At 42.8% G+C, this 27987-nt stretch overlaps 1 protein-coding gene across 6 annotated transcripts in view; it reads left to right on the top strand.

Moving 5' to 3' along the window:
* LOC141103577 (torsin-1A-interacting protein 2-like) overlaps positions 1-27987 on the top strand; it is a 76224-nt gene that overhangs the window by 36380 nt on the left and 11857 nt on the right. For 4 of the 6 annotated variants that reach the window (XM_073593326.1, XM_073593324.1, XM_073593323.1 and 1 more), the window contains 2 exons: positions 19761-19793; positions 22038-22073. In XM_073593326.1, the coding sequence (XP_073449427.1) occupies positions 19761-19793; positions 22038-22073 (69 nt within the window). The remainder of the gene's footprint in view (positions 1-19760; positions 19794-22037; positions 22074-27987) is intronic. The other 2 variants (XM_073593325.1, XM_073593322.1) reach the window with 1 other exon arrangement.

Here is a 27987-nt window from a genome sequence, read left to right as displayed (position 1 = left end):
TATGTGAAATTACACCCCAAAATACTTTCTGTCGGTTCTCCCGAGTACAGGGATACCACATGTGTGGGACTTTTTTGCAGTGCGTACGGGACCCCGATAACCAAGCACCGCCTTCAGGCGGCGTAAATTTTTGATTTCACTCCTCACTACCTATCACAGTTTCGGAGGCCCAGATAGCACCCCCCCCCCCCCATTACCCCATTTTGAAAAGTAGACACCCCAAGCTATTTGCTGAGAGGCATGTGGAGTATTTTTCAGATCTTGCTTTTTGTCACAAAGGTTTGAAAATTGAAAAAATAAAATAAAATAAATAAAATTTCCTTTCCTTTATTCATTTGCAAAATACTCAACAGGCCTCTTAGCAAATACCATGGGGTGTCTACTTTCCAAAATGGGGTCATTTGGGGGGGAGGGGGGGGTGTGCTATCTGGACATTTCCTTTTTTTTTTTTTTTTTTTTTTTTCACTTTTGAGAGACTTATTTCATTTTGCAGTTCAAATGTTTTCCTTCTCTTTTTCACATCATTGTGGTGTCAATAAAAAAGAAAAATTTATTTAGAAAATGTTATTTACTTTTATACAAAAACTGCAAAATTTCTCTACTTTCCCCTTTCTACCCTACCCTCTCACTATCCCACCTCACAACCCTCCTCCTACCTAGGAGGAGGGATATTTGGACATTTCAGGGCCTCCGTAACTGTGATAGGTAGTGAGGAGTAAAATCACAATTTTAGCCTTTTAGAAAGCCTGAAGACGGTGATTGGTTTTCGGGGTCTTGTACGCAGCTAGGCTCCCAAAAAGTCTTGCAGGTGGTATTCCCGTACTCAGGAGAAGCAGCAGAATATATTTTGGGGTGTAATTCCACATATGCCTATGGCATGTTTGAGCAATATATCATTTAGTGACAACTTTGAAAAAAAAAAGGGATTTTGTCATTTTCCCAAAACTTGTGGCAAAATATAAAATAATCCATGGACTCGACATGCCTATCAGCAAATAGCTTGGGGTGTCTACTTTCCAAAAAGGGGTCATTTGGGGGGGGTGGGTTGACCTGTCCTGGCATTTTATGCACAACATTAGAAGCTTATGTCACACATCACCCACTCTTCTAACCACTTGAAAACAAAGCCCTTTCTGACACTTTGTTTACATGAAAAAATACTTTTCTTTTGCTAGAAAATTACTTTGAACCCCCAAAACATATTTTTTTAACCACTTCAGCCCCGGAAGAATTTACCCCCTTCCCAACCAGAGCGTTTTTTGTGATTCGGCAGTGCGTCGCTTTAACTGACAATTGTGCGGCTGTGCGACGTTGTACCCAAACAAAATTGACGTCCTTTTTTCCCACAAATAGAGCTTTATTTTGGTGGTATTTGATTGCCTCTGCAGTTTTTATATTTTGTGCTATAAACAAAAAAAAAAGAGCGACAATTTTGAAAAAAACATAATATTTTGTACTTTTTGCTATAATAAATATCCACATATTTAAAAAAAAAAAAAAGTTAATTTTTTTCTCAGTTTAGGCCGATATGTATTCTTCTGCATGTTTTTGGTAAAAAAAAAAAAATTCGCAATAAGTATATATTGATTGCGCAAAAGTTATAGCGTCTACAAAATAGGGGATAGATTTATAGCATTTTTATAATTATTTATTTTTTTTTACTAGTAATGGTGGCGATCTGCGATTTTCATCTTGACTGCAACATTATGGCGGACACATTGGACAATTTTGACACATTTTTGGAACCATTGGCATTAATACAGCGATCAGTGCGATTAGAAATGCTTTGATTGCTGTAAAAATGTCACTGGCAGTGAAGGGGTTAACTGTGTTCCCTGGGAGGTGATTCTAACTGAAGGGGGAGGGGACTAACTAGAGGAAGTGACGGATCATGGTTATTAGCTAATAGGAACACACGATCTGTCACTCCTGTCAGAACAGAGAAATGTGTGTTTACACACACTTGTCCCTGTTCTGTGTCTCCTGCTCACGATCGCTTGTGGCCGGCGGTCATTACGGCTGTCAGCCAAGAGCATCGGCACCCGCGTGCGCCTGCTATCTGGACCCCGCAAGCCGACGTATAGCTACGTGGTTTTGTGCAGGGGAGTCAACCTTCCGCAGTATAATTGCGGCGGCTGGTCCGGAAGCGGCTAAAGCAATGGGCCTACAAATTAAAATGGTGGGTGTTGCAATTTTTTTTTCATACGGTATTTGCGCAGCGATTTTTCTAACGCATTTTTTTGGGGAAAAAAAAAACACTTTTTAAAAAAATTTTAAGGCACTCAAACGCACTATATTTCCCAAATGTTTGGTAGAATATAAAAGATGATCTTATGCCAAGTAGATACCAAACATGACATGCTTTAAAACTGCGCACAACCGTGCAGTGGCGACAAACTACATACATTTTTAAAAGCCTTTACAGGTCACCACTTTAGATTTACAGAGGAGGTCTACTGCTAAAATTACTGCCCTCGATCTGCTGTTCACGGTGATACCTCACATGCATGGTGCAATTGCTGTTGACATTGCGTGTGAACACGGGGGGGGGTGGGGGGGGAGAGAGAGAGAGACAGGGGTGCTTTTTTATTTTATTTTTACGCTGTTCCTTTTAATTTTTTTTTTTTTAATTGTTATCTCAGGGAATGTAAATATCCCCTATGATAGCAATAGGTAGTTAGGTAGTGACAGGTACTCCTCCTTTCAGTTTTTTTTTTTTTTTAAATTGGGGTCTATTAGACTCTAGATCTCTCCTCTGCCCTCAAAGCTTCTGACCACACCAAGATCGGTGTCATAAGATGCTTTCCCAATGACGCTGTTTATATCCGGCGAAACCGAAGTCATGAAATACTCATAGCTTCCGGTTTCTTAGGCCATAGAGATGATTGGAGCTGTTCTGGTCGATCAGCTCTATAGTCAGCTGGCGGATTCACCGGCTGCATTCTCAGGTTCCCCGGTGGGACAGGAGAGCCCAGAAAACCATGGAAGATGGCGGGGGGGGGGGGGGGGCGCGTTCCCTCACGCTGCTCGTAAAAGCAGTCTAGCAGCTACTTAGGCATCATTCTAGTATAACCAAAGTCCAGCAACATACCAGTACTTTGCTGGTCCTTGTTGGGCATATATTGTAATGTTCTTTATTTTCATACAGCCTGTGGGATGAACGAAAAAAGAGATTGATCAGTGGGTATGCCCACCATTAGAATACCGCCCTGCATCCACCCACTCTAATGATGGGCATACACGGTCAGGACAGTAGGGACAACAATAGCGGGTGTCAGGCCTAAATCCGCGCTTGGTACAGACACGACATCTTCTTTCTGGTAATCAATTGGTAGGGGTACCAGGGGGGACATAGGGAAAATGCCTCCCATGCAGCCGGCTCACTGCATTTACATTGGGAAGTTGGGCCACAGCACCATCTGGAAACAGAAGGGCTGTGATGATCTCATTTTAAGGAAGGCTCCAGTTCATTCTGAAGCTCTGTATAGCACATTAGCGTTTAGCAGAGCCAATTGGAATAAGTATACAGACACTTTTTTTGTACCAGCGTCTGGCCTTACGGGCAATTAAGTACAGCGCCATCAACTGGTCGTTGAGGTCCACCCCTCCCATATTAAGAAATAGGGGATTGGCGCTGTTCACTGATAGAGAATGATAATGAATAAATCAATAAACTATACAAACTGCTAACAAAAGGAAAACATAACCCCTCAATGTTGGGTGGATAAAACGTGTAACACAATGTAAATAATTGTTAAAAAATGGATATATGTGCTAAGAATGGTCAAAGGATGTGCAGAATACCTAAGTTGCAAAAGTTGTTATCACAAAATAAAATTGGTAAATAAAACACCAAGCATTAACAAAGGTGAATGATCAATCAGGTGTATATAAAAAAAAAAAAAAAAAAAAAATGTATGTGTGCAATGAAAGATATGAGTGGATATACCTAAAAAAGAGGGCAAAACACCGTGTTGCCCACTGGAAATAAATATGTGTACTGGTAAAGCTGAATCGTGTTGGAAAATTTATATGTGAAAAAATGTAAGAATATATATAAAAAATGTGGAAATATGTATAATAATCGGCATGTGATGTGCAGACAATCTAAGTGCACAAAAAACAAAAAGGTGAAAAAACCAAAAAGAAAATGAGAGTCCAAGCAACCAGATCAATTATTAAAAAATATATAAAAAGTTATTATATCCGTGAATAAAAAACAGTTCTTATGCAGCCAGCTGATATATCTTCAAAGGTTGTGGATAGGTCTGTCCCAATGAGTATATGTTGTCCCGTGTGGAGTCCCCTCTAGTGCCCCCACTCACCAGAGTGCCCAACCCCTGCAGGGGTAATGAGCATGTAGATGATCCGATGATCCAAGCGGTTGGTGTCCCCTTCACCACCTAATTTCCACCTGTGTCACCCGATCACTTTAACCGCTTCAGCCTCGGAAGATTTTACGCCCTTCCTGACCGGAGCACTTTTTGCGATCCGGCACTGCGTCGTTTTAATTGACAATTGCGCCGTCGTGCACCGCTGCACCCAAACAAAATTTGACGTCCTTTTTTCCCACAAATAGAGTCTTCTTTTGGTGGTATTTGATCACCTCTTTTTAGTTTTTGCGCTGGTCTGTGTATCAGCCTTGAGAGACTGATACACAGACCAGCGCAAAAACTAAAAAGAGGTGATCAAATACCACCAAAAGAAGACTCTATTTGTGGGAAAAAAGGACGTCAAATTTTGTTTGGGTGCAGCGGTGCACGACGGCGCAATTGTCAATTAAAACGACGCAGTGCCGGATCGCAAAAAGTGCTCCGGTCAGGAAGGGCGTAAAATCTTCCGAGGCTGAAGCGGTTAAAGTGATCGGGTGACACAGGTGGAAATTAGGTGGTGAAGGGGACACCAACCGCTTGGATCATCGGATCATCTACATGCTCATTACCCCTGCAGGGGTTGGGCACTCTGGTGAGTGGGGGCACTAGAGGGGACTCCACACGGGACAACATATACTCATTGGGACAGACCTATCCACAACCTTTGAAGATATATCAGCTGGCTGCATAAGAACTGTTTTTTATTCACGGATATAATAACTTTTTATATATTTTTTAATAATTGATCTGGTTGCTTGGACTCTCATTTTCTTTTTGGTTTTTTCACCTTTTTGTTTTTTGTGCACTTAGATTGTCTGCACATCACATGCCGATTATTATACATATTTCCACATTTTTTATATATATTCTTACATTTTTTCACATATAAATTTTCCAACACGATTCAGCTTTACCAGTACACATATTTATTTCCAGTGGGCAACACGGTGTTTTGCCCTCTTTTTTAGGTATATCCACTCATATCTTTCATTGCACACATACATTTTTTTTTTTTTTTTTTTTTATATACACCTGATTGATCATTCACCTTTGTTAATGCTTGGTGTTTTATTTACCAATTTTATTTTGTGATAACAACTTTTGCAACTTATGCCGCGTACACACGAGCGGACTTTCTATCCTACTTGGTCCGGCACACTTTCCGACGGACTTTGTCCGCCAGGTGCGCCGGACTTTAAAACGGACGGACTTGCCCACACACGCCGGGACTTTCCGGCGGGCTAAGTCCGCCCGTCTTTCCGACGGACTTTCGCCGGAGTTCCGGCGGACTTTCAGAATGAACGGACTTGCCCACACACGGACAAGTCCGTTCATTTTGAACGTGACTCAGGTGCGACGGGACTAGAAAAGGATGTCAATCTTGCCGCTTTTATCGGCGAGATTGACACCTTACTAGCCCCGTCGCGGGGCATACCAGGCCCTTAGGTCTGGTATGGATTATAAAGGGGAACCCCGCTACGCCGAAAAAACGGCGTGGGGTCCCCCTAAAATCCATACCAGACCCCGATCCGAGCACGCAGCCTGGCCGGTCAGGAAAGGGGGTGGGGACGAGCGAGCGCCCCCCCCCCCCCCCTCCTGAACCGTACCAGGCCGCATGCCCTCAACATGGGGGTGGGTGCTTTGGGGGAGGGGGGCGCCCTGCGCCCCCCCCCCCCCCCCAAAGCACCTTGTCCCCATGTTGATGAGGACAAGGGCCTCTTCCCGACAACCCTGGCCGTTGGTTGTCGGGGTCTGCGGGCGGGGGCTTATCGGAATCTGGGAGCCCCCTTTAATAAGGGGGCCCCCAGATCCCGGCCCCCCACCCTATGTAAATGAGTATGGGGTACATGGTACCCCTACCCATTTACCTAGGAAAAAAGTGTAAGTAATAAAACACACTACACAGGTTTTTAAAATATTTTATTAAACAGCTCCGGGGGGGGGGATCTTCCTCCGGCTTCGGGGGTCTTCTTCCGGCTTCGGGGGTCCCTCCGCTTCATCTTCTCCCGGCGTCCGGTTGGTTCTTCTCCGCTCTCTTCTCCCGGTGTTCCTGTTCTTCGGCCGGCTCCTCTGCTGTCTTCAATTAGCTCTCTTGCCAGCAGAGGTCCGGACTTCTGGGCTTCTGGGCTTCTCTTCCCCAGATGTTGACACGACGCTCTCTCCCGCTGGACTGCTCTCCGAGGGCTGCGTTGTGACTTATATAGGTGGAGACCCCGCCCCCTTTTGATGTCACAGTCCCTGGGCATGCTGGGACTGTGACGTTTTAGGGGGCGTGGTCAACATCACCCAGTGACCACGCCCCCTAAAACGTCACAGTCCCAGCATGCCCAGGGACTGTGACATCAAAAGGGGGCGGGGTCTCCGCCTATATAAGTCACAACGCAGCCCTCGGAGAGCAGTCCAGCAGGAGAGAGCGTCGTGTCAACATCTGGAGAAGAGAAGAGAAGAAGCCCAGAAGTCCGGAAGTCCGGACCTCTGCTGGCAAGAGAGCTAATTGAAGACAGCAGAGGAGCCGGCCGAAGAACAGGAACACCGGGAGAAGAGAGTGGAGAAGAACCAACCGGACGCCGGGAGAAGATGAAGCGGAGGGACCCCCGAAGCCGGAAGAAGACCCCCGAAGCCGGAGGAAGATCCCCCCCCCCGGAGCTGTTTAATAAAATATTTTAAAAACCTGTGTAGTGTGTTTTATTACTTACACTTTTTTCCTAGGTAAATGGGTAGGGGTACCATGTACCCCATACTCATTTACATAGGGTGGGGGGCCGGGATCTGGGGGCCCCCTTATTAAAGGGGGCTCCCAGATTCCGATAAGCCCCCGCCCGCAGACCCCGACAACCAACGGCCAGGGTTGTCGGGAAGAGGCCCTTGTCCTCATCAACATGGGGACAAGGTGCTTTGGGGGGGGGGGCGCAGGGCGCCCCCCTCCCCCAAAGCACCCACCCCCATGTTGAGGGCATGCGGCCTGGTACGGTTCAGGAGAGGGGGGGGGGCGCTCGCTCGTCCCCACCCCCTTTCCTGACCGGCCAGGCTGCGTGCTCGGATCGGGGTCTGGTATGGATTTTAGGGGGGACCCCACGCCGTTTTTTTCGGCGTAGGGGCTTCCCTTTATAATCCATACCAGACCTAAGGGCCTGGTATGCCCCGCGCTCGCCGCAATAGGAAAATGTGTTTTTCCTATTGCAGCGAGCGTGAGATGCAATACCCTGCCCTCGTGTTGTATCTGGTCCGTCGGACCAGCCTACACACGAGCGGGCTCTCCGTCGGACCAGCACACACACGAACGGACTTTCCGCCCGAAACTGAGTCCGGCGGAAAGATTTAGAACTTTCTTCAAATCTAGGTCCGGCGGGCTTTTGGGAAAAAGTCCGCCGGAAAAGTCCGCCGGTGCCTACACACGGGCGGATTGTCTGGCACACTCTGGTCCGCCGGACCAAGTATGCCGGAAAGTCCGACCGTGTGTACGCGGCATTAGGTATTCTGCACATCCTTTGACCATTCTTAGCACATATATCCATTTTTTAACAATTATTTACATTGTGTTACACGTTTTATCCACCCAACATTGAGGGGTTATGTTTTCCTTTTGTTAGCAGTTTGTATAGTTTATTGATTTATTCATTATCATTCTCTATCAGTGAACAGCGCCAATCCCCTATTTCTTTAGACTACACTATTATTGGATTGCACCATTGGTGCTTTCTCTTTTAGGGGGGCTGCAGTTCGGTTATAAGCCCGTCCTAAGCGCGGAACACCATTATATACCCTCCCATATTAAGGTTATATTCGTGGACACAGAGGGGTTTTTCCACAACACCAGTCGCCGTTTGAATTTGGACCGTCGTGTCTGCGTGAAGGGAGGACAGAACGATCCCTCCACTTCACAGCGAGCAAATTATTACAGCTCAAGCAGGCTCTCTCCCCCAGCCTAAGACGGGTATCTACAAGCTGCTGGGGTAAGCCCCGACGATTAGATCGCACGGTGCCACATGCGCCAATTCCACAATCAACTGTGCAACTTTGGAGTGTGACTTTGATGCAACTTTGAGTGCAGCTTTGATCCAGCATTACTCTCTCTTTATCAGTCGTATCAAAAGTCGCATGAAAGCATTGAAGGTACCTTTTCAAAGTCTGTGATTTTCAAAGTCGCATAGATGGGAACAGGTGCCATTGAAATCAATGGGCTGTTTCCAAAGTTGCATGACAAATCGCACTAGTGGAAACGGAGCCTTAGTGTGGTTGCCTGTATTCTGAATATTGTAGACTGTGACCTTGAGACCCCAGGGCACTTCCAGCTACAATGACAGTCCCCCCCCCCCCCCCCTCCCCCTATGTCCAGCTCCCTTTCCCTGTGCACAGCTATACTGTATATGTGCACTGCACCTCTCATCCCCCTGTGTGAATGGGGCTTTTTATTTCTTCATTTTGTCATGAAGTAGGATGTACAATGAGCAAACACTGGGCAGGAACCTATGATCAGCTCCTCCCATCCTGTATACACCCACTGGCTACACAGGAACAGTGTCCCTCCCTGGAAGTGATGTAAAAAGCTTTCTGTAACCACACCCACCCTTCTTTTAGGCTCAGAAGGAGGTAGAATTGAAGTCCTGTAACAGCACTGGATACTGCAAAATGTAAAAAAACAGATTTATTCATTTTGAGACATAAGACTGAACTTGGCTCCCATTAATGATTGAAGGGGAAAATGTAGGTGTTAGGTTGGACTTCCACTTTAAAGCATCCCCTATGGAGATTTTTAGGTACTGTAGTTTGTCGCCATTCCACACGTGTGCGTAATTTCAAAGCATGACATGTTAGGTATCTATTTACTTGGCGTAACATCTTCTTTCACATTATACCAAAAACATTGAGCTAGCTTTTTTTTTTTCTTCATGAAAGTGTCTCCCCCCCCCCCCCCAAAAAAACTGCGTTTGAAAGACCGCTGTGCAAATATCATGTGACATAAAATATTGCAACAACCACCATTTTATTATCTAGGGTCTCTACTAAAAAATATATGTAATGTTTGGGGATTCTAAGTAATTTTCTAGCAAAAAATACGGATTTTAACAAATGTCCGAAATAGGCTTAGGCGTGAAAGGGTTAAAGGAGCTTAGTTGTTTAATGTTTGTAGGATATTGATAGTTGTTTTGTGGTGTGTTGGGTGTACTGCTTATTAAAGGGGTTGTAAACCCTCGTGGTTTTTCACCTTAATGCATTCAGGTGAAAAACCTTCTGTAGTGCTGCAGCCCCCCAGAGCCCCCATTCTTCTTATCTGAATGCTGTCATCTTCTGTCCGGGAACAAGCACACCAACTGTACCTGGTGTTTCATGTCCTGATTGGATAGATTGATAGCAGCGCAGCCATTGGCTCACGCTGCTGTCAGTCAAATCCAATGACGCGGCGCCGGGTTGCAGGGCCGAGTCTTGTATTCTGTGTGAATGGACACAGATGCGGGACTCTGGAGCGCTCCCGCACGGGTTTCCACCAAGGAGAGCGCTTCTCCAACGTGGACACTCAATGTGAGGAGGCGCCATCAGCACCGCTGAGGGACCTTAGAAGAGGAGGGCCGGGGCCACTCTGTGCAAAACGAACTGCACAGAGTAAGTATGACATGGTTTTTTTTTTTTTTTTTTTTTTTTTTTTTTTAAACTAGGGTTTACAACCCCTTTAACTGCTTTATGATGCAGATACTTGCAATTTCATGAATAAGCTTGAAGTAAATAGTGAGGAGTGCTCAAATTGCTACTGTTGCATAATTTTGGCTTTGTATTTAACCACTTGCCTACTGGGTACTTTTACCCTCTTCCCGCCCAGGCCAATTTTCAGCTTTCAGCGCTGTTTTTTTGCTAAAAAAAAATCAAAACAAGACCGAAAATTTTGAAAAAATGTTTTTCTTAGTTTCTGTCAGTAGATTTCGTAAATAAGTAATTTTTCTTCTTCGCTGATCAAGTGGCACTGATGGTCACTGATAGGCTTCACTTATGGGCACTCTTCAGGTAGCACTGATGAGGAGACACTAATATGCTGCACTGATAAGTAGCACTGGTGGGCAATGTTGGGCGGCACTGAAAGGCAGCACTGACTGGCATCACTAATGGATACTGATTGGTGTCACTGATGGACACTGCTGGGGCTGTATTCTAATGAGGGCACTGATGATCAGTGCCCTGATTACCTGTACAGGTCTCCCCTGTGAGGAGATGCCGCTGACCGGCTCTCCTTGCTACACACTTTGTCAGTGTGAGCCGAGGTGAGACGATAAACAGCACTTCCTTGTTTACAAGTGACTGGCTGTGATTGGACACAGCCGATCACATGGGTAAAGAGCCGCATCATCGGCTCTTGATCGGGGTTGTGCTGTGGCCTAGGAACACGGCGGGATAGTGGCAGTTCTGGGCCGCTGCCATATGATGTCGTCCCAGAACAAGAGTGCCTCCCTCCCTCCTTCCGTCATTTTACTATACAGTGGACTAGAAGTGGTTAAAGTATACAAGAACCCTTAACCTTGTAAAATAACCCATTGTATTTAAAATAGAAAAGAGCAAAATGTTTGTATATCCCGTTGTGCTCAAAGTTAGCATACCCTGGCAGAAATCATGACATTTTTGGCATTGATATTGAAAATATGATCATGCCAAAAAACTGTCTCTTATTTAAAGGATAAGTTCACCTTTTAACAAAAAATAAATTAAAATGTGCATTTATTCTTTTTTGTTTCTGGAGCCTTTAAAGCCTTGCTTTAGATCAGCATCTAGTGATCGCTGGTGCCATGCAGGTCTCCTGCAGATCTGTGTGCCAGGCAAGCAGATACAATCTGACAGGTAGAAAGAATGAACTACCACAGTGCTCCACAGTGCTCCACAGCATTGTGGTAGTTCATTCAAAACTACAAGCCGACAGCTGCAAAAGCTGCCGGACCTTGTAGTTTTCCATTCACAGAACACTGAATGAGTGACACGGCCAGAGCCCCGCTTGGCCACTTTTTTTTTTTTTATTAAATTGTGACAGCTAGTGGGGGCGGGGGGATCCACGATAGCTGTGAGATCGGGAGGTTGCAGCAGCCGGTCCGTTTGTAACATGTTATACCCTGAATATAGATGTAACATAACCTGTGTAAGATGAACTTCTCCTTTTAAGGATAATGATCATTTATTATTACATAGTTGGTTGGCTCCTTTTTAAATCGTAATGATAACAGAAATCGCCCAAATGGCCCTGATCAAAAGTTTACATACCTTGGCCTTGGTACGGGCACACAAGGTGACGCACACACAGGGTAAAATGGCAATTAAAGGTTTTTTAAATTGCAATTCGCATCTGTGTGTAAATAGTTAATAGGAAAAAGACAAGTACAACCTCCTATAGTGTAGTAAACAAGGTGAACAGTATTTAAGGTGGAATTGCAGTCGAAAAAACCCCCAAAAACTCCCCTATGTTTGTTTATTTGAACAATCTAATGAACTTTTATATTAACCACTTTTTGGATTGCTGAATACCTGATTGGAAATAACCTTCCAGAATGTCAGCCTTTCCAGACATTCAGAAATCCCCTTCTCTTCCATCCTCTGTTCTGTGCAGACAGACACTTCCTCGTTCCTTTGTCAGAGTTTGTTTTTTTTCAGGCCTGCTCCATCCCTCCCCCATTTGTGACCTCACATGCTTCTTTCTCCTTGTTCAAGAGAGAGCCCCAACAGGGGAAGCAGCTCCTCCAATCATCGTAGACTTGATTTGGCTTGTGGGAGTGAATGAGAGCCGATAGAGACACGCCCACTGGCATGTCTCAGGTTCAGAAGGAAGGAGGATTGTGTTCACAGTACAGGCAGTAAACAACCAAAAATAAAGGTAGAAAACAAGCGAATTGTGTTTTTCAGAGCACATTTAGTCAGTTTATTTTACATTAATAATTGCATGGGACTATATGGTTGGAAGGGTTTCCAACCACTTTAATGATTAACCACTTCAGTACGCTCACACTTTGAATGACAATTACTCAGTCATGCAACACTGTACCCAAAAAAATTTTTATCATTTTTTTTTCACACAAATAGAGCTTTCTTTTGGTGGTATTTAATCACCACTGGGCTTTTTATTTTTTGCGATACAAGTAAAAAAAGCGAACATTTTGAAAACAAAAACACTTTTTTTCATTTCTATTATAAAATTTTGCAAATAAGTAATTTTTTGTTCAAAAATTTGGGCCAAAATTTATACTGCTACATATCTTTGGGAAAACATAACTCAAATAAGTGTGTATTATTTGATCTGTGTGAAAAACCATATATAGAGTCTACAAGCTATGGTGCAAATCATTAAAAATTAATCACATCTGATGTACTGACGGTCTCATTTCTTGAGGCCCTGTAATTTCACGGTACAAATACCCCAAATGACCCATTTATGGAAAGTAGACAGTCCAAGGTATTTAGTAAGGGGCATGGTAAGTTTTTTGATGTTGTAATTTTTTCCCACAATTCTTGGGAAAATTAGGAAATTAATTAATTTTTTTTTTTTTTTTACACAAAATTGTCATAAGATATTTCTCACACACAGCATACACATACTTCCAATTACACCCCAAAATACATAATGAGTCTTTTGGAAATGTCTTTTTTTTTTTTTTTTTTTATCCAAATGTTTTTGGAAAATGTGGAAAGAAAATGAAAACCGTATTTTCTTTCAATGTTGTCAATTTATAAGACAGCATGTACATAGCAAAAATTACACCCCAAAATACATTCTGCTGCTACTCCTGAGTATGGCGATGTGTAAGAATTTTACACAGCCAGGCCACATAGAGAGGCCCAGCATGCAGGGAGCACCGTCAGGTGTTTTAGGAGCATAAATTACACATTTTGTTTCCTGACAACCTATCACACTTTTGAAGGTCATGGAGCACCAGGACAATGGGAACACCTACAAAATTACCCCATTTTGAAAAGCAACCGCTCCGATGTATATTCCATGAGGCATGGGTTGGTGACAGGTACTCGGGTACTCTGATGGGCTGGTGACAGGTACTCTGATGTTGATGAAAGGTACTCTGATGTTGATGAAAGGTACTCTGATGCTGGTGACAGGTCCTCGGGTACTCTGCTGGGCTGGTGACGGGTCCTCTGCTGGGCTGGTGACAGGTCCTCAGGTACTCTGCTGGGCTGGTGACAGGTCCTCGGGTACTCTGCTGGGCTGGTGACAGGTCCTCGGGTACTCTGCTGGGCTGGTGACAGGTCCTCGGGTACTCTGCTGGGCTGGTGACAGGTCCTCGGGTACTCTGCTGGGCTGGTGACTGGTACTCGGGTACTCTGCGGGGCTGGTGACGGGTACTCTGCGGGGCTGGTGACGGGTACTCTGCGGGGCTGGTGACGGGTACTCTGCGGGGCTGGTGACGGGTACTCTGCGGGGCTGGTGACGGGTACTCTGCGGGGCTGGTGACAGGTTTTCTTTATTTTTGGGGCAATCGGGGGCAGATCGCTGTACTGTAGCACATTCTTCTTCCAGGTCTCCTCACACACTGAGGAGGAGAACTCGGAAATGGCACTACAGTTGTTAGTTGACATTTGTGACCAGCTGTGATTGGACACAGCTGGTCACATGGTAAAGAGCCAATTTCATTGGCTTTTTACCCTGTTTGGGGATGGGCTGTGTCCGAGGGACACGCTTTATCCCCAACGTAGGGAGGAGATGTTCCTGCCAGCGTCATTTTACAATGGTCCGGTATGAAAGTGGTTAAAAAGCACTCACAAAAGAGGAGATTGTGAAAAGTGGAAAAAGTCAAAGCTGTTGCCTCTGAAACCTAGAACCGCTGTGGAATTCCCCTGCTTCAGCCATGAGCAGAGGGAGAAGAGCACAGGCAGGAGGGAGCCGTTCCTGCAGGGGAGACAACCAGACCAGGGATGGAAGCTGGAGCCCAGATGAAGATGATGCCTGATGCTGCTGGAAGATAGGAACGCGTTTCAAAGCAATGTCGCTTCTTCCTCCGCCTCTAAATAGTCAATTAGTTTGTTAGCTCTCACGTGGATGCACTGAGCAAGCTAGATACTGAGCCATGGGGAGCAGATAGCACCATCAAAAGACCTGTGTAACGATATAATGTAACTTTCAATCACTTATTAAGAAGTGGAAAATTCTGGGATACCAAGCCAAGGTCAAGTAGACCAAGAAAGATTACAGCCACAAGTGCCAGAAGAATCGTTCGGGATACAAAGAAAAACCCACAGGTAATCTCAGTAGACATACCGGCTGCTCTGGAAAAAGACAATGTGGTTATTTCAAGGAGCACAATACGACGATACTTGAACAAACATGAGCTGCATGGTCCAGTTGCCAGAAAGAAGCCTTTACAATGCCACAAAAAAGCCGGTTACAATATACCTCACAGCTTCTGGCACAGTGTAATCTGGAGTGACAAGACCAAAATACAGCTTTATGGTCACAACCATAAGCGCTATGTTTGAAGTGAAAGAATACCATCCCCACTGTAAAGCATGGTGGTGGCTCACTGATTTTTGGGGGTGTGTGTGCATCTATTCTATTGGACATGCACCTCACCTCCTTTGCGTGTGTATGTGTGTGAGCAGTGCTTTTTTGTAGCATAGCAAAAAGATAATAATCTTACAAAAAAATATACTTTGAGCACACATGCTTAACCACTTAAGGACCGCCCACCGCATATATACTGTAGCAGGATGGCCCTATTGCGCAAAACGATGTACCCGTATGTCGTTTCGTGCACGGATTACACTGTGGGTGCGCTCGCACCCGCTGCACAGTGGACGGAAGCCGATGCGATGTCCACAGGTCACCTGCGATCACTCCTCAGAGAGGCAAAACAAGATCTGCCAATGTAAACAAAGCAGATCCCCATACTGACAGGAGGGTACAGTGAGATCATCTGTTCCTAGTGATCAGGAACAGCGATCTCTGTACTCCCAGTCAGTCCACTCCCCCCCCCAGAGTTAGAAACATCTCCCTAGGACACACCTAACTCCTTTATCGCCCCCTAGTGTTAACCCCTTCCCTGCCAGTTTCATTTATACGCTTTATTTTGAATTTTTTTTTTTATTATCAAAAATATGTTGAATACATATTGTCCTTAACTGAAAAACAAAAGAAATTAGTTTATTTTTTGGATATTTAATTATAGCAAAGAGAGGAAAATATTGTTTTTTGTTTTTTTTTCTTTCTTTCAAAATTGACAGTCTTTTTTTATAGCGCAAAAAATAAAAACCGCAAAGGTGAGAAAGCTCTATTTGTGGAAAAAAAGCCCATCAATTTTATTTGGGTACACCGTTGCACGACTGCGCAATTGTCAGTTAAAGCGATGCAGTGCCGTATCGCAAAAAATGGCCTCTTCATTAGGGGTATAAATCCTTCTGGTCCTTAAGTGGTTAAAGAATAAATTCACCTTTTCATATATTAAAAAAAAAAAAAAAAAGCACATCTTTTTGCAGGTACCAAAATGTGTATCTATTATTTTTTTACACTGGAGCCTGTAACGCGTTGCCCCTGTGATCAGCTGATCGTGGTTGCAAGCCAGGTTCCTGCAGACTCTCAGTGCAGGGTCTGCCCATACCTCCTCTACTGGCAGGCAGTTACTGAGTTGCAGGAAGAATCCACAAACTCCCAGAGTTCTCACTAGCATCGTTATAGTTAATTGAAAACTACAAGCTGTCTGCCGCAGTGGTAAACTTTGTTTACCAACTTTACCCATAAGGAATGAGTTGGCGGAGAAGGGGAGATCCATTTCTGGGCAATGAGCTTTTGCGCTATGAACAACAGGTGAAGGATTGCTCTATGAGTGTGTGGGCTAAAGAGCCATCCAGCCATCCCAATTTGTTGGGATCCATTGTGAAATTATTAAGAAATACCAAATTAATAGTTTCAGAACAAGAGTCCAATACCTAATCGGAGCCTGTGGTTTGATTGCTTCTCCAGCATAGTGAAGAGGACATTTAATGAAGATGAACTGGGACTCTGCAACATCTAGTTAGGATTTTGATATCCAAATTCTTATATTCTAATGAAGATAGAGGATCTACATACAAAGTAGAGGATGTAGTCTTTTTGTTCATCTGTGAGAGGGTTCCCATTTCTGTGGGTAGGGGAGAAGCATAGATCTTTTGGCAGTTGGTTGAGTAGGCGGTAGGTTATAAATAGTGTGAGTCTTTTGAAGGTTGCCATCTATTCACATGTTTACAGAAGACATCAAAATGGGTAACCATTTTTGATAGGGGAAGAGGAGGAGAAAATGATGCATCTGCATTGCTCTCCATGTAGTGGGGACACATTATGGCAAAAGCTCCTGTGGGACTGAAATATAAATATAAATATACAGTGGGGACGGAAAGTATTCAGACCCTTTGCTCAGTATTTAGTAGAAGCACCCTTTTGATCTAATACAGCCATGAGTCTTTTGGGGAAAAATGCAACAAGTTTTTCACACCTGGATTTGGGGATCCTCTGCCATTCCTCCTTGCAGATCCTCTTCAGTTCTGTCAGGTTGGATGGTAAACGTTGGTGGACAGCCATTTTTAGGTCTCTCCAGAGATGCTCAGTTGGGTTTACGTCAGGGCTCTGGCTGGGCCATTCAAGAACAGTTACTTGTTGGAAGGTAAACCTTCGGCCCAGTCTGAGGTCCTGAGCACTCTGGAGAAGGTTTTCATCTAGGATATCCCTGTACTTGGCCGCATTCATCTTTCCCTCGATTGCAACCAGTCGTCCTGTCCCTGCAGCTGAAAAACACCCCCACAGCATGATGCTGCCACCACCATGCTTCACTGTTGGGACTGTATTGGACAGGTGATGAGCAGTGCCTGGTTTTCTCCACACATACCGCTTAGAATTAAGGCCAAAAAGTTCTATCTTGGTCTCATCAGACCAGAGAATCTTATTTCTCACCTCATTAGGAGTCCTTCAGGTGTTTTTTTAGCAAACTCCCTGCGGGCTTTCATGTGTCTTGCACTGAGGAGAGGCTTCTGTCAGGCCACTCTGCCATAAAGCCCCGACTGGTAGAGGGCTGCAGTGATGGTTGACTTTCTACAACTTTCTCCCATCTCCCGACTGCATCTCTGGAGCTCAGCTACAGTGATCTTTGGGTTCTTCTTTACCTCACTCACCAAGGCTCTTCTCCCCCGATAGCTCAGTTTGTCCCGACGGCCAGCTCTAGGAAGGGTTCTGGTCATCCCAAACGTCTTCCATTTAAGGATTATGGAGGCCACTGTGCTCTTAGGAACCTTAAGTGCAGCAGAAATTTTTTGTAACCTTGGCCAGATCTGTGCCTTGCCACAATTCTGTCTCTGAGCTCTTCAGGCAGTTCCTTTTGACCTCATGATTCTCATTTGCTCTGACATGCACTGTGAGCCGTAAGGTCTTATATAGACAGGTGTGTGGCTTTCCTAATCAAGTCCAATCAGTATAATCAAACACAGCTGGAAATAAATTAAGGCGTAGAACCATCTCAAGGATGATCAGAAGAAATGGACAGCACCTGAGTTAAATATGAGTGTCACAGCAAAGGGTCTGAATACTTGTGAGATTTCAGTTTTTCAATTTTAATAAATCTGCAAAGTGTCAACAATTCTGTGTTTTTCTGTCAATATGGGGTGCTGTGTGTACATTAATGAGGGAAAAAAATGAACTTAAATGATTTTAGCAAATGGCTGCAATATAACAAAGAGTGAAAAATTTAAGGAGGTCTGAATACTTTCCGTCCCCACTGTATATATGTATATATAATAAATATATATATATTATATTATAATATAATGAACTTTTTTTGCTCCCTATAGGCCTATCAGAGGCTAAGTTCAACTTTTCGTAAAAAAAAAAAAATAGCACATCATTTTACAAGCAAAAAGTTATTTCTTTATTATTTTACAGGATTTATAAAGCGCCAACAGTTTGTGCATTTTTTTTTTTTTTGCATTGCAACCTGCAAAGCATTGCTCCCACAATCAGTGGACCGCGAGTGCAATGCCAGGCTCTCGCAGACACACAGTAAAGATGTCTGCCTGTACCTCCCATATGGACAGACAGTTACTGCAGAGCCAATGAACTATATGATCCTTCACTAGCACCCTCGCAGTTCATTGAGAGCTACCAGCTGTCTGCCATGGTGGCAGATGGGACTTGTTCATTTGCTCAAAGATCACTGTGATGGAATGACACTGAGTTCATGTAGGTGAACTTATCCTTTAACTTTAGCATTGAGAGCATCTTGTTATATCTGTTTAACAACTTCCTGCCCAGCCTATAGCAATATGACGACTGGAGCAGAACTCTTGCCAATCTGGGTAGACTTCATATGACGTCCTCCTGGATTTGGCCTCGTGGGGCCACGATGCATTATGCTCTGTCACCAGCTGTGTCTGTTGGACACAGCCGATGACTGATCACTGTACCGGCCTGCTGCCATTACCATGTGAACGCCGTAACCAATCACTGCAGGTCACATGACAGTTGTAAACAATGGATGGCTTCCTTTCAAGTCATCCGTTGTTTACAATTGTGTTGCTAGCTTGATTGATCACAGTGATCACATGGTACAGACTGGGCCAATGACAGCCCATCTGTGCCATGTGATCAGCTGTGGCCAGTCACAGCTAATCACAACAAAACAAACTGAATGAATCAATTTCATTCAGTAAAATGCTTGCTTTATAGCAAAAAAAGAGAGAGAGCATTAATTCTAGTGCCAGGCTTCCTGTGTAACTCTAAACTGGTAATCTGTAAAGCCTTTAAAAGCATCGCCTATGGAGATTTTAAAAAACCATAGTTTGGAACCATTCTACGGGCGTACGCAATTTTAAAGCGTATTTTACTTTTATATTTGACTAAAAACGTTGGGTATTGGTTTTTGCACATTAAAATTAAAGTGTATTTTTTCAAAAAAAATTGCGTTTTGAAAAACCGCTGAACAAATATCATGTAATATAAAAATATGCAATACCCACTATTCTATTCTCTAGGGCATCTGCTTAAAAATATATAATGTTTGGGGATTCTAATTAGTTTTCTGGCAAAAAAAATGCTGATTTTTACATGTAGGAGAGGAATGTCAGAATTGTCCCATCCTGGAAGTGATTAAACATGGAGAAATTGGACGTGTTTGGCAGTGATGTACTGCATATGTGCGTGTTTGTTTTAATGTTGCCTTGACGTGCATGTTTTCCATCTGTACATGGGCACAGCACATACATTTGTCTTGATCTCATTGGTTCATGAGTTTGTGGTAGCAGCGGCCAGAGCCAGATATCACATTTTCCACTTGGGCAGTTGTCCATGCACCTGGTTATTTGTTTTACATCATACATATGAACTTGCCTTTATGTTCCATTAAAAAGATACAATTTATTTTTCTAATCTTAACTATATATTTTTTCTTCCTACAGGTGAGGAAGACAAACCCCAAACCAGTATCGGAAGTAAGTCTCATTGATTGTTTAATATGCTCCAATATATTGGCTCAGTCATGCGTTTGTATATAACAGTTAAAAAGCAAGTAATTCGCATTTCTAGGCATACAGATTACATGACCAGTTTTATTTTTTTATCTGAATTTCTAACTTGTTACTGATGAAGGGCAATAATGTACACTTGCTAAAGTGGACCTGACCTGTGCACTATATGCAAAGACCTTGTCCCTACAGATACCTGTACTTTTCTTCCAATCATTTTTGTACGAGATAAATGAAGAGGAGTGTTTCCTATCAATCATTTTTCCTTTAGAGCTTAAGGAGGATCCTGCATCCTGCTCTATCTACATCCAAAGATCCTTACATTTGACAGTTGAATAATGGCAGTACAACGTAAAGTATATGCAAACCCTTACCTTGTAAAACAACCATTTAGTTTACAATTGAAATGAAAGTCAAAACCTTTGTGTAAACATATAAAAACATTATAAATGCCTTTTCTTGTTGGGCGGGCATCTGCGGCTATCTAGGCCCGGAAGTGGGTGCAGATAGCTGTATTAGACAAGTATCTGCACCCCCCTCCCCCCTGAGAGGTGCCAATTGTGGCACCGGAGGGGGGGAGGAATCCGATGAGCAGAAGTTCCACTTTAGGGTGGAACTCAGCTTTAACACCACTCACTCCACTGATTGACAGTGTTGCTGTCCAAGGGTAGCTGCATTACTCCTCCAAAGATACAGTGAAGGGGTGAATGGTGCCACCCCTCTCCTCACCACTCACCATGCTTAAGCCCCCTTCCCTCATTATCCTCTGTGCCCCCCTTCCTTCACTAGTCACCCTGCCTGCATGTGTCTTCTTGCTCACTCCATGTCCTCCCCCTGCTTTCTCTCACTCTTTCAAGAAGTGCATCCACCTTTTGAGACACAATGCCCCTCAACCTTAACCTCCTCCATGTGCTCTCACTGTGTGTGTGTGTGTGTGTGTGTGTGTGTGTGTGTGTGTGTGTGTGTGTGTGTGTAAAAAGCATACTTTTAAATACATATACGTTTTTGTTATCAGTAATCGTACATTTCAAAATGCACTGTAGACTTTGTATGGTCTTTCCAGAGATACAAGTTTCAGACATATGTTCTACTGTGATAAGAGAGGCATGGTAATGGATGTGAGGGGGAGGGCAGGGGAGTTAAGAAACTTCTTCTAGCATATGTTTGATCAATCTATTAGGCTTGATAGAATTTAGTAATATGGTATAGTGTGAGAGAGAGGAAGCACAAGTGTTTCAGTGGGTGTTAGTAAGAAAAGAAGAAATGCTTTTGGGAGGGTATGAGAAAAAAAAGGAGAAAAAATGCTGGGGTATTTGGCAGCTCAACTGCACGCAATTAGGTGCTCATGGCAGCCTAGTGTGAGGAGCACCCGGGTACCCCTGGTAATGAGTAAACCGCAGCCAGTTAAATCATGTTTTTCTTTTTCTTTTAATTTCCCCTCTTGTCTCAGAAGAGGTGTGAGGTCTCCCATGCTGTGAGTCTCTTGGATTTTTGTGCACCACAACACTAAGGAAGGTAGAGTGGTTTGTTTCCACTTCATGGTTAAGTTGCCCATACAAGTCCACCCTATGTGCATATAAGTACCTGGCTCTGAACAACCACAGAAGCAGGACCCATGTCCTGGAGTATAGTGTGCAACTCTGGGTGGAACTAGGTACCAGCGATGTAATAATTTCTAGCTAGTTTTGAGCGCTTGAACATTCTGGGAACATGACTTGTTGGTGTCCCAGATTTGCTGCCATTCTTCTGGCTCCAGGATAACATTAAGGTCTGATTCCCATTTGTACATGTAAGCATGATTGGGTGATGAGGAAGTAGTAAGGTAAGTAAGCAGTACAGCAGAAGTAGTAGTTACAGCAAGAAAACCAAAACCAAGGAGTGTGGATCATGATGACAACGGTTTTCAAAGGGCTTCATGGTCACGTCGCTGGTGGACCCCAATAGAGGTTTAGCAAGCAGCAGATGCCCCATCTTAATTTTTTTTTTTTTTTTTTTGAAACCCTAACAATTACCATTTTTCCACCCTTGTATTACCAAGACATACTGTGTGCTCCTTTTTTTTTTTTTTTTTTTTTTTTTTTTTTTTTTTTTTTTTTTTGGATAATGGTTTTGCCCAAACAAAAATATATAGCACTACATATCAGTGAACTTGCATTTATTAGTTGAATGACAACATTTCTTTCTCCTACTCATAATTTTTTGATCCCACAGGTGCAGAAAACAAATCCAAACCTCAACCAGTAAGAGGTACATTTCATTGATAATTTAATAAGCTCTAATATAATCGCTTAAATCAAAAATTTTGTCTAACAGTTAAAAAGTAAGCAGTAGGTTTACTTCCCTGTTTATTTGATGCTTTGCAATTTTTAGGCTTAGGGCCCTTTCACATAGACTATCCGATAAGGTCTGCCTGTCAATTTTTCAGGCGGTCCTGATTGGACCCTTCAGTCTCCCCTATGAAGCGGTGGATGTCAGGGGTGACATGTCCGCTGACATCCACTGCTATACGATCCGATCCTCTCCGTAAAATACAAACGGATGGTGGTCCTATTTTCCATCCATCTGGCGGATTAAAACACAGGCGGTCCATTTTCACCCGATTTTTACCTTGGAGGAGAAGTTGGACTGTGTCCATCTCCGCTCTGCACAGTGAGTGGAGACGGACCTGTCATCTGCCTGCTCAGCAAAAGTCATCCCTGCTTAGCAAGCGGATTCCGTTCCACGGATGCACCGTGTGATAAAGGCCTTACACATTACAAGGCCAATTCCGTTCCTTCTTCCTACTGCCACAAACTCATAGTTAACTGTGGAGATGAACACCATGTGGCAAAATTAGGCTTTGTTTTTATCCTTTTAATAAAACACAGCTGATATGATGATGATAATGGAAAGATTGATCATTAATTTCTAGCATGGAAACCGTGTGAGAGTGATAAAGAGCACTAATGTATATTTAATAAATTGAACCTGACCTGTCCATCAAACTCTCTATATACTAACATGCTTGAAACCTTGTTTTGCCTGCAGATGCATGTACTGCCTTCTTACCATTTTTATGGGGTAACTGGGTAGGGGTTCTTGCTTTAAGTTTTCAATCATGGTTTTTTTTTTTTATTTTTTATTTATTTATTTTTTTTTTTTACAAGTCTAAGGAGGACGTTGCATACTGCTGTAGTTCCATACAAAGATGCTGCCATTTGATAGTTGAATGCTGGTAGTCCAGCTTTGGGACTACCAGCATTGTGGGAATGACAGAGTCTAGTATACACTGTTAGATGATTTTTTTTTTTTTTTTTTTTTTCCCCATTTAGCCGGCAAGATTAATGTGCAAAACTAAAATGTACAAAACTATCAGGTTCCCCCATCTACACAAACAAAGTGAATGGAGGAATCTAGCCCCCATGCCAGGACATTGTATTATGACAGCAGAGGGTCCCACCAGCTGTTGAGCTGGGATGACCACACACTGATCAAAGTCCATCCGGCCCCTGCTGAACCAAGTTAAAAACTTGTATAAAAAAGGATTTCGCGCAAACACATAAAATGTGAATTCAATATATAACGATAAATCAAATAAATAGTGCAAATCTGAATAAAAAATGTCCAATAATAGTGAAAAGTCACTTTGGTGAAGGTTTAGCTGGATGATGTATTTTCACATACAATCAATGATTAAATGATTTCCTTCCCTTAAGACAGGTCTCCCATTGCCCTTACCTTAAAAGGCTTAAAATAAAGCCTTGATGTGGATACAGGTCATGGTCTGGGAGTGGTTGGAGTGTGTCCCCTGGAGGTGGTTCCTGGTGTGCTGGTGTTGAAAAATGCTTCCAGTCAGGAGCGATTCGGAATCCTGGGTTCCGGTCCAACCAAGTGGGGAGAAGAGAAGGGACAAGGAGGCTTCCAATAGTGTAGCTCATTAAAAAGTGATTTTTATTTTTCCAAAACAAAGTTTCCAAACATTGGATAAAAGGCGATACACACTGTGGATACAGTGTGTAGCGGTGACAGGTAAAGATGGCAGCGGAACGCCGTCACCTGGTACAAAGCTTCCGGTTCACGCTGATATCTTCTGGGTTAGAGCGGTGTGTAATGCCGTGTGAGATCCTACGCGTTGCGTCACGTGACCTCATCAGGGATTCCGATTGGACGGTACCTCCGTGGCTTTATAGTCAATAGCCGGAAATTGTTTTGACGCCATGTTTGTGTAGTCTATATGATCTAGTGGCGTCAAAGAGTGCTATCCTGTCCAAATGTTAAAGAATACATGGATACATCACTAGATTTTTTTCCATTTTAATTAATTTTTTTTTTTTTTTTTTGAGGATTGTAATTTAATTTTAAACCACAAGATGGCAGCATTTTTAAATGAATTTAATCTACCTCATATAATTAATCCATATCCATCATGAATTATATTGTTATTTTATTTCATTCACACTTTCAGTCATTACTTATTTAAGATACTATTTATTAATATTAATAATATTTATCAACACTGTGAAACACTTTAATACTGCCGGCAGGTATATGTATATCTACACAGTGTTTTTCACTACAAGATGGCAGTATGTCCGCGTATTAGCATTATACACTTTATTTTAGTTAATATATAATTAAAGCACTTTCTACACTTTTGAAATAACACCCCATTTATTGATTAAATAAGAAATCGTATAGTATGCTAGCGCTTTAACATTTGGACAGGATAGCACTCTTTGACGCCACTAGATCATATAGACTACACAAACATGGCGTCAAAACAATTTCCGGCTATTGACTATAAAGCCACGGAGGTACCGTCCAATCGGAATCCCTGATGAAGTCACGAGGTCACGTGACGCAACGCGTAGGATCTCACACGGCATTACACACCGCTCTAACCCAGAAGATATCAGCGTGAACCGGAAGCTTTGTACCAGGTGACGGCGTTCCGCCGCCATCTTTACCTGTCACCGCTACACACTGTATCCACAGTGTGTATCGCCTTTTATCCAATGTTTGGAAACTTTGTTTTGGAAAAATAAAAATCACTTTTTAATGAGCTACACTATTGGAAGCCTCCTTGTCCCTTCTCTTCTCCCCACTTGGTTGGACCGGAACCCAGGATTCCGAATCGCTCCTGACTGGAAGCATTTTTCAACACCAGCACACCAGGAACCACCTCCAGGGGACACACTCCAACCACTCCCAGACCATGACCTGTATCCACATCAAGGCTTTATTTTAAGCCTTTTAAGGTAAGGGCAATGGGAGACTTGTCTTAAGGGAAGGAAATCATTTAATCATTGATTGTATGTGAAAATACATCATCCAGCTAAACCTTCACCAAAGTGACTTTACACTATTATTGGACAATTTTTATTCAGATTTGCACTATTTATTTGATTTATCGTTATATATTGAATTCACATTTTATGTGTTTGCGCGAAATCCTTTTTTATACAGTTTACTATTATGGTGATTCAGTGAGCACTATTTGATTTTGCAGCATCACTCTTATGGTTTTATACACATCCTACTGATTCCACGTATTTATATAGTTGCGCAGAGGTCCCATCACTTAAGTTAAAAACTTGGTCACCATGGGACTGCTTTATTTCTTCGGAGGAAGGAAAAAAACAAATTGATACAATTTAAAAGGGAGGAGGGGTTTTGGGGAGGAGAGGAGAATATTGTTTAATAAGAGGGGGTTCCTCAGAATTTAAAAAAGGGACCTTTTTTTTTTTTGGGGGGGGGAGGGGGTAAGGAAAGGAGGAGGAAATGGACTATAAATAGAAACAGCAGCCGGAATATCGAGAGGTAGTTGAAGTGTCCCGGAAGGGTCTGGGGGAAGCGTCCCTCTCCTGACGCAGCATGGAGTAACAGGGAGGATGGAATTAAGAGAGGCAGTTTACTCTTCTTATTTCTCTGTCTTCATCGCCTTTCTCCTTTTTTTTTTTTTTTGGATCCAATCTATATTGGATAGTATATTAGAAACATACAGGAGTAGATGGAATGGAATGTAACGAGGTAGTATTATGTTTATTTTTTTATTTTTTTTTATGTCTGGCTGTATGTACAGAAATAAAATGTTATATACAGAAGGATTGTTCCTTTTTCTCCTGTTATTAAAAGAAAAATAAAGAAATAAAAAAAAAAAAAATTTTGTTTGATCAGTGTATGGCCAGCTATACTCTCGGCTTGAAAAGATGCCTATAGACGATGCATAGCCATATAGCATGCAGAGAAATATATTGGAGAACATACAGGTATTTGCAGGCACATGGTGCATGCGTTTTATCAGTAACGTTGAGTCAGTTTTTTGCATCAACAAGTAAAAGTGTATGTGACATGTGGTTCTGAACATTTTATCATGATTCTCATACTTCTCAGTAGATAAACTCAGTTCAGGACTACTGTAGGTTGGTTAAAAAACAAACAAAACAAAAACCTTTGCAGACCACAAAAAAGACTTCCTTCCCGGCTGTTGTAAGACATTCATAAAAAGCTCTAGGACACCTTCCCTTTTGAGCTGCTGTAAGACAGTCATACAGTGGGTATAGAAAAGAATCACCCCCTTTTAAAATAATCACATGTTGCTTTGCAGCCTGAAATGAAGACAGACCTCGGTTTTGTTTTATCCAGCTGTATTTACTAGTGCAACTTATAACATCCAAAGATATAACATCAGCATGTCATAAAAAAAATTAAAAAAAACCCTTAAAGAGGAGTTCCAGCTGTTTTTGTGTTTATTAAAAGTCAGCGGCTACAAATAGTGTAGCCGCTGACTTTTAATAAACATACACTCGCCTGTCCCATGCTCAAGCGATGCAGCCGCCTGAAGCCTCGGTCCTCTCCTACGGCATCACTAGTGTGGGCACCTGGCTGTGACAGCTTGCGGCTTCACATCCGTGTGCGCACTACGCATGCGTGATTGGCTAGGCAATCTTCTGGGACCTGTGACATGTCCCATAAGATTGCAGGGGGAGAGGAGAACTTCCGCCGGGGAGCTGCGGCGCTCCAAACAGAAATGGCAGCTGGGTACCTGTACCTAGGTACCCCCACCACCCAAAAAAAAAAATGACATGCCAAATGAGAGATCCTAGGGAATAAAATGGTGGCCATTGCAATTATTTATGTAATGCGATAATTGCGCAGCAATTTTTCAAACACAATTTTTTGTTTTTTTTTTCCAAACACAATATTTTTTAACAACAATTTCACGAATTAAAAAAAAAAAACACACTAAAGTTAGCCCATTTTTTTGTATAATGTGAAAGATGTTACGCTGAATAAATAGATACCTAACGTGTCACGTTTTAAAATTGCGCACACTCGTGGAATGGCACCAAACTTCGGTACTTCTCCATAGGCTACGCTTTAAAAACATTTTACAGGTTACCAGTTTAGAGTAACAAAGTAAGTTTTGCACTAGAATTCTTGGTCTGGCTCAAACGTTATGGTGATATGTCACATGTGTGGTTTGAACGCCATTTAAATATGTGGGCGGGACCTACCTATGCGTTCGCTTCTGGTGTGAGCACGAGGGGATGGGGGGGCGCTTTTAAATATTTTGTTTGTTTTTTTTATTGTTAATTTTTTTTACAATTTTTCCCTTTAATTTTTTTGGCTCACTTTTATTCCTATTACAAGGAATGTAAACAATAGGAATAGGGCATGACAGGTCCTCTTTATGGAGAGATCTGGAGTCTAGAAGTCCCCAGATCTTTCCTCTATGCTGGAAAGCCTGATATATATATATATATATATATATATATATATATATATATATATATATATATATATATATATATATATATATATATATATATATATATATATATATATATATATATTTTTTTTTTTTTTTTTAAATCTCCGGCTTTTCAGAAAAAAAAACAGCAGTGTTTACATCTGCTGGCGGCGGACATGGTGTCACTTGCAGCCTTTGAGGGTCATAGAGATGGCCGGGGACCATCTGGTCCACGGTCAGCTCTATGGGAAACTGACACCATTGGCCAAATCATTTTATTCTCTGGGCTCCCCGATCAAGCGGGCGAGCCGGGAGAAGCACCGGAGGGACGCCCCTCCCTCCCGCCGCCTGTAAAGCAAGCAAGCAAGCAAGCAAGCGACTGAAAAGCTGCCATGTTTGCTTTTACATTGCAGGGAATCGCCGACTGAA

The sequence above is a fragment of the Aquarana catesbeiana genome, linkage group LG07 (assembly GCF_042186555.1).
Source record: "Aquarana catesbeiana isolate 2022-GZ linkage group LG07, ASM4218655v1, whole genome shotgun sequence".
NCBI classification, from domain to species: Eukaryota; Metazoa; Chordata; class Amphibia; order Anura; family Ranidae; genus Aquarana; species Aquarana catesbeiana.
Note: the sequence above shows the minus strand (reverse complement) of the source record. Positions and strands in the feature narration are given on the sequence as shown.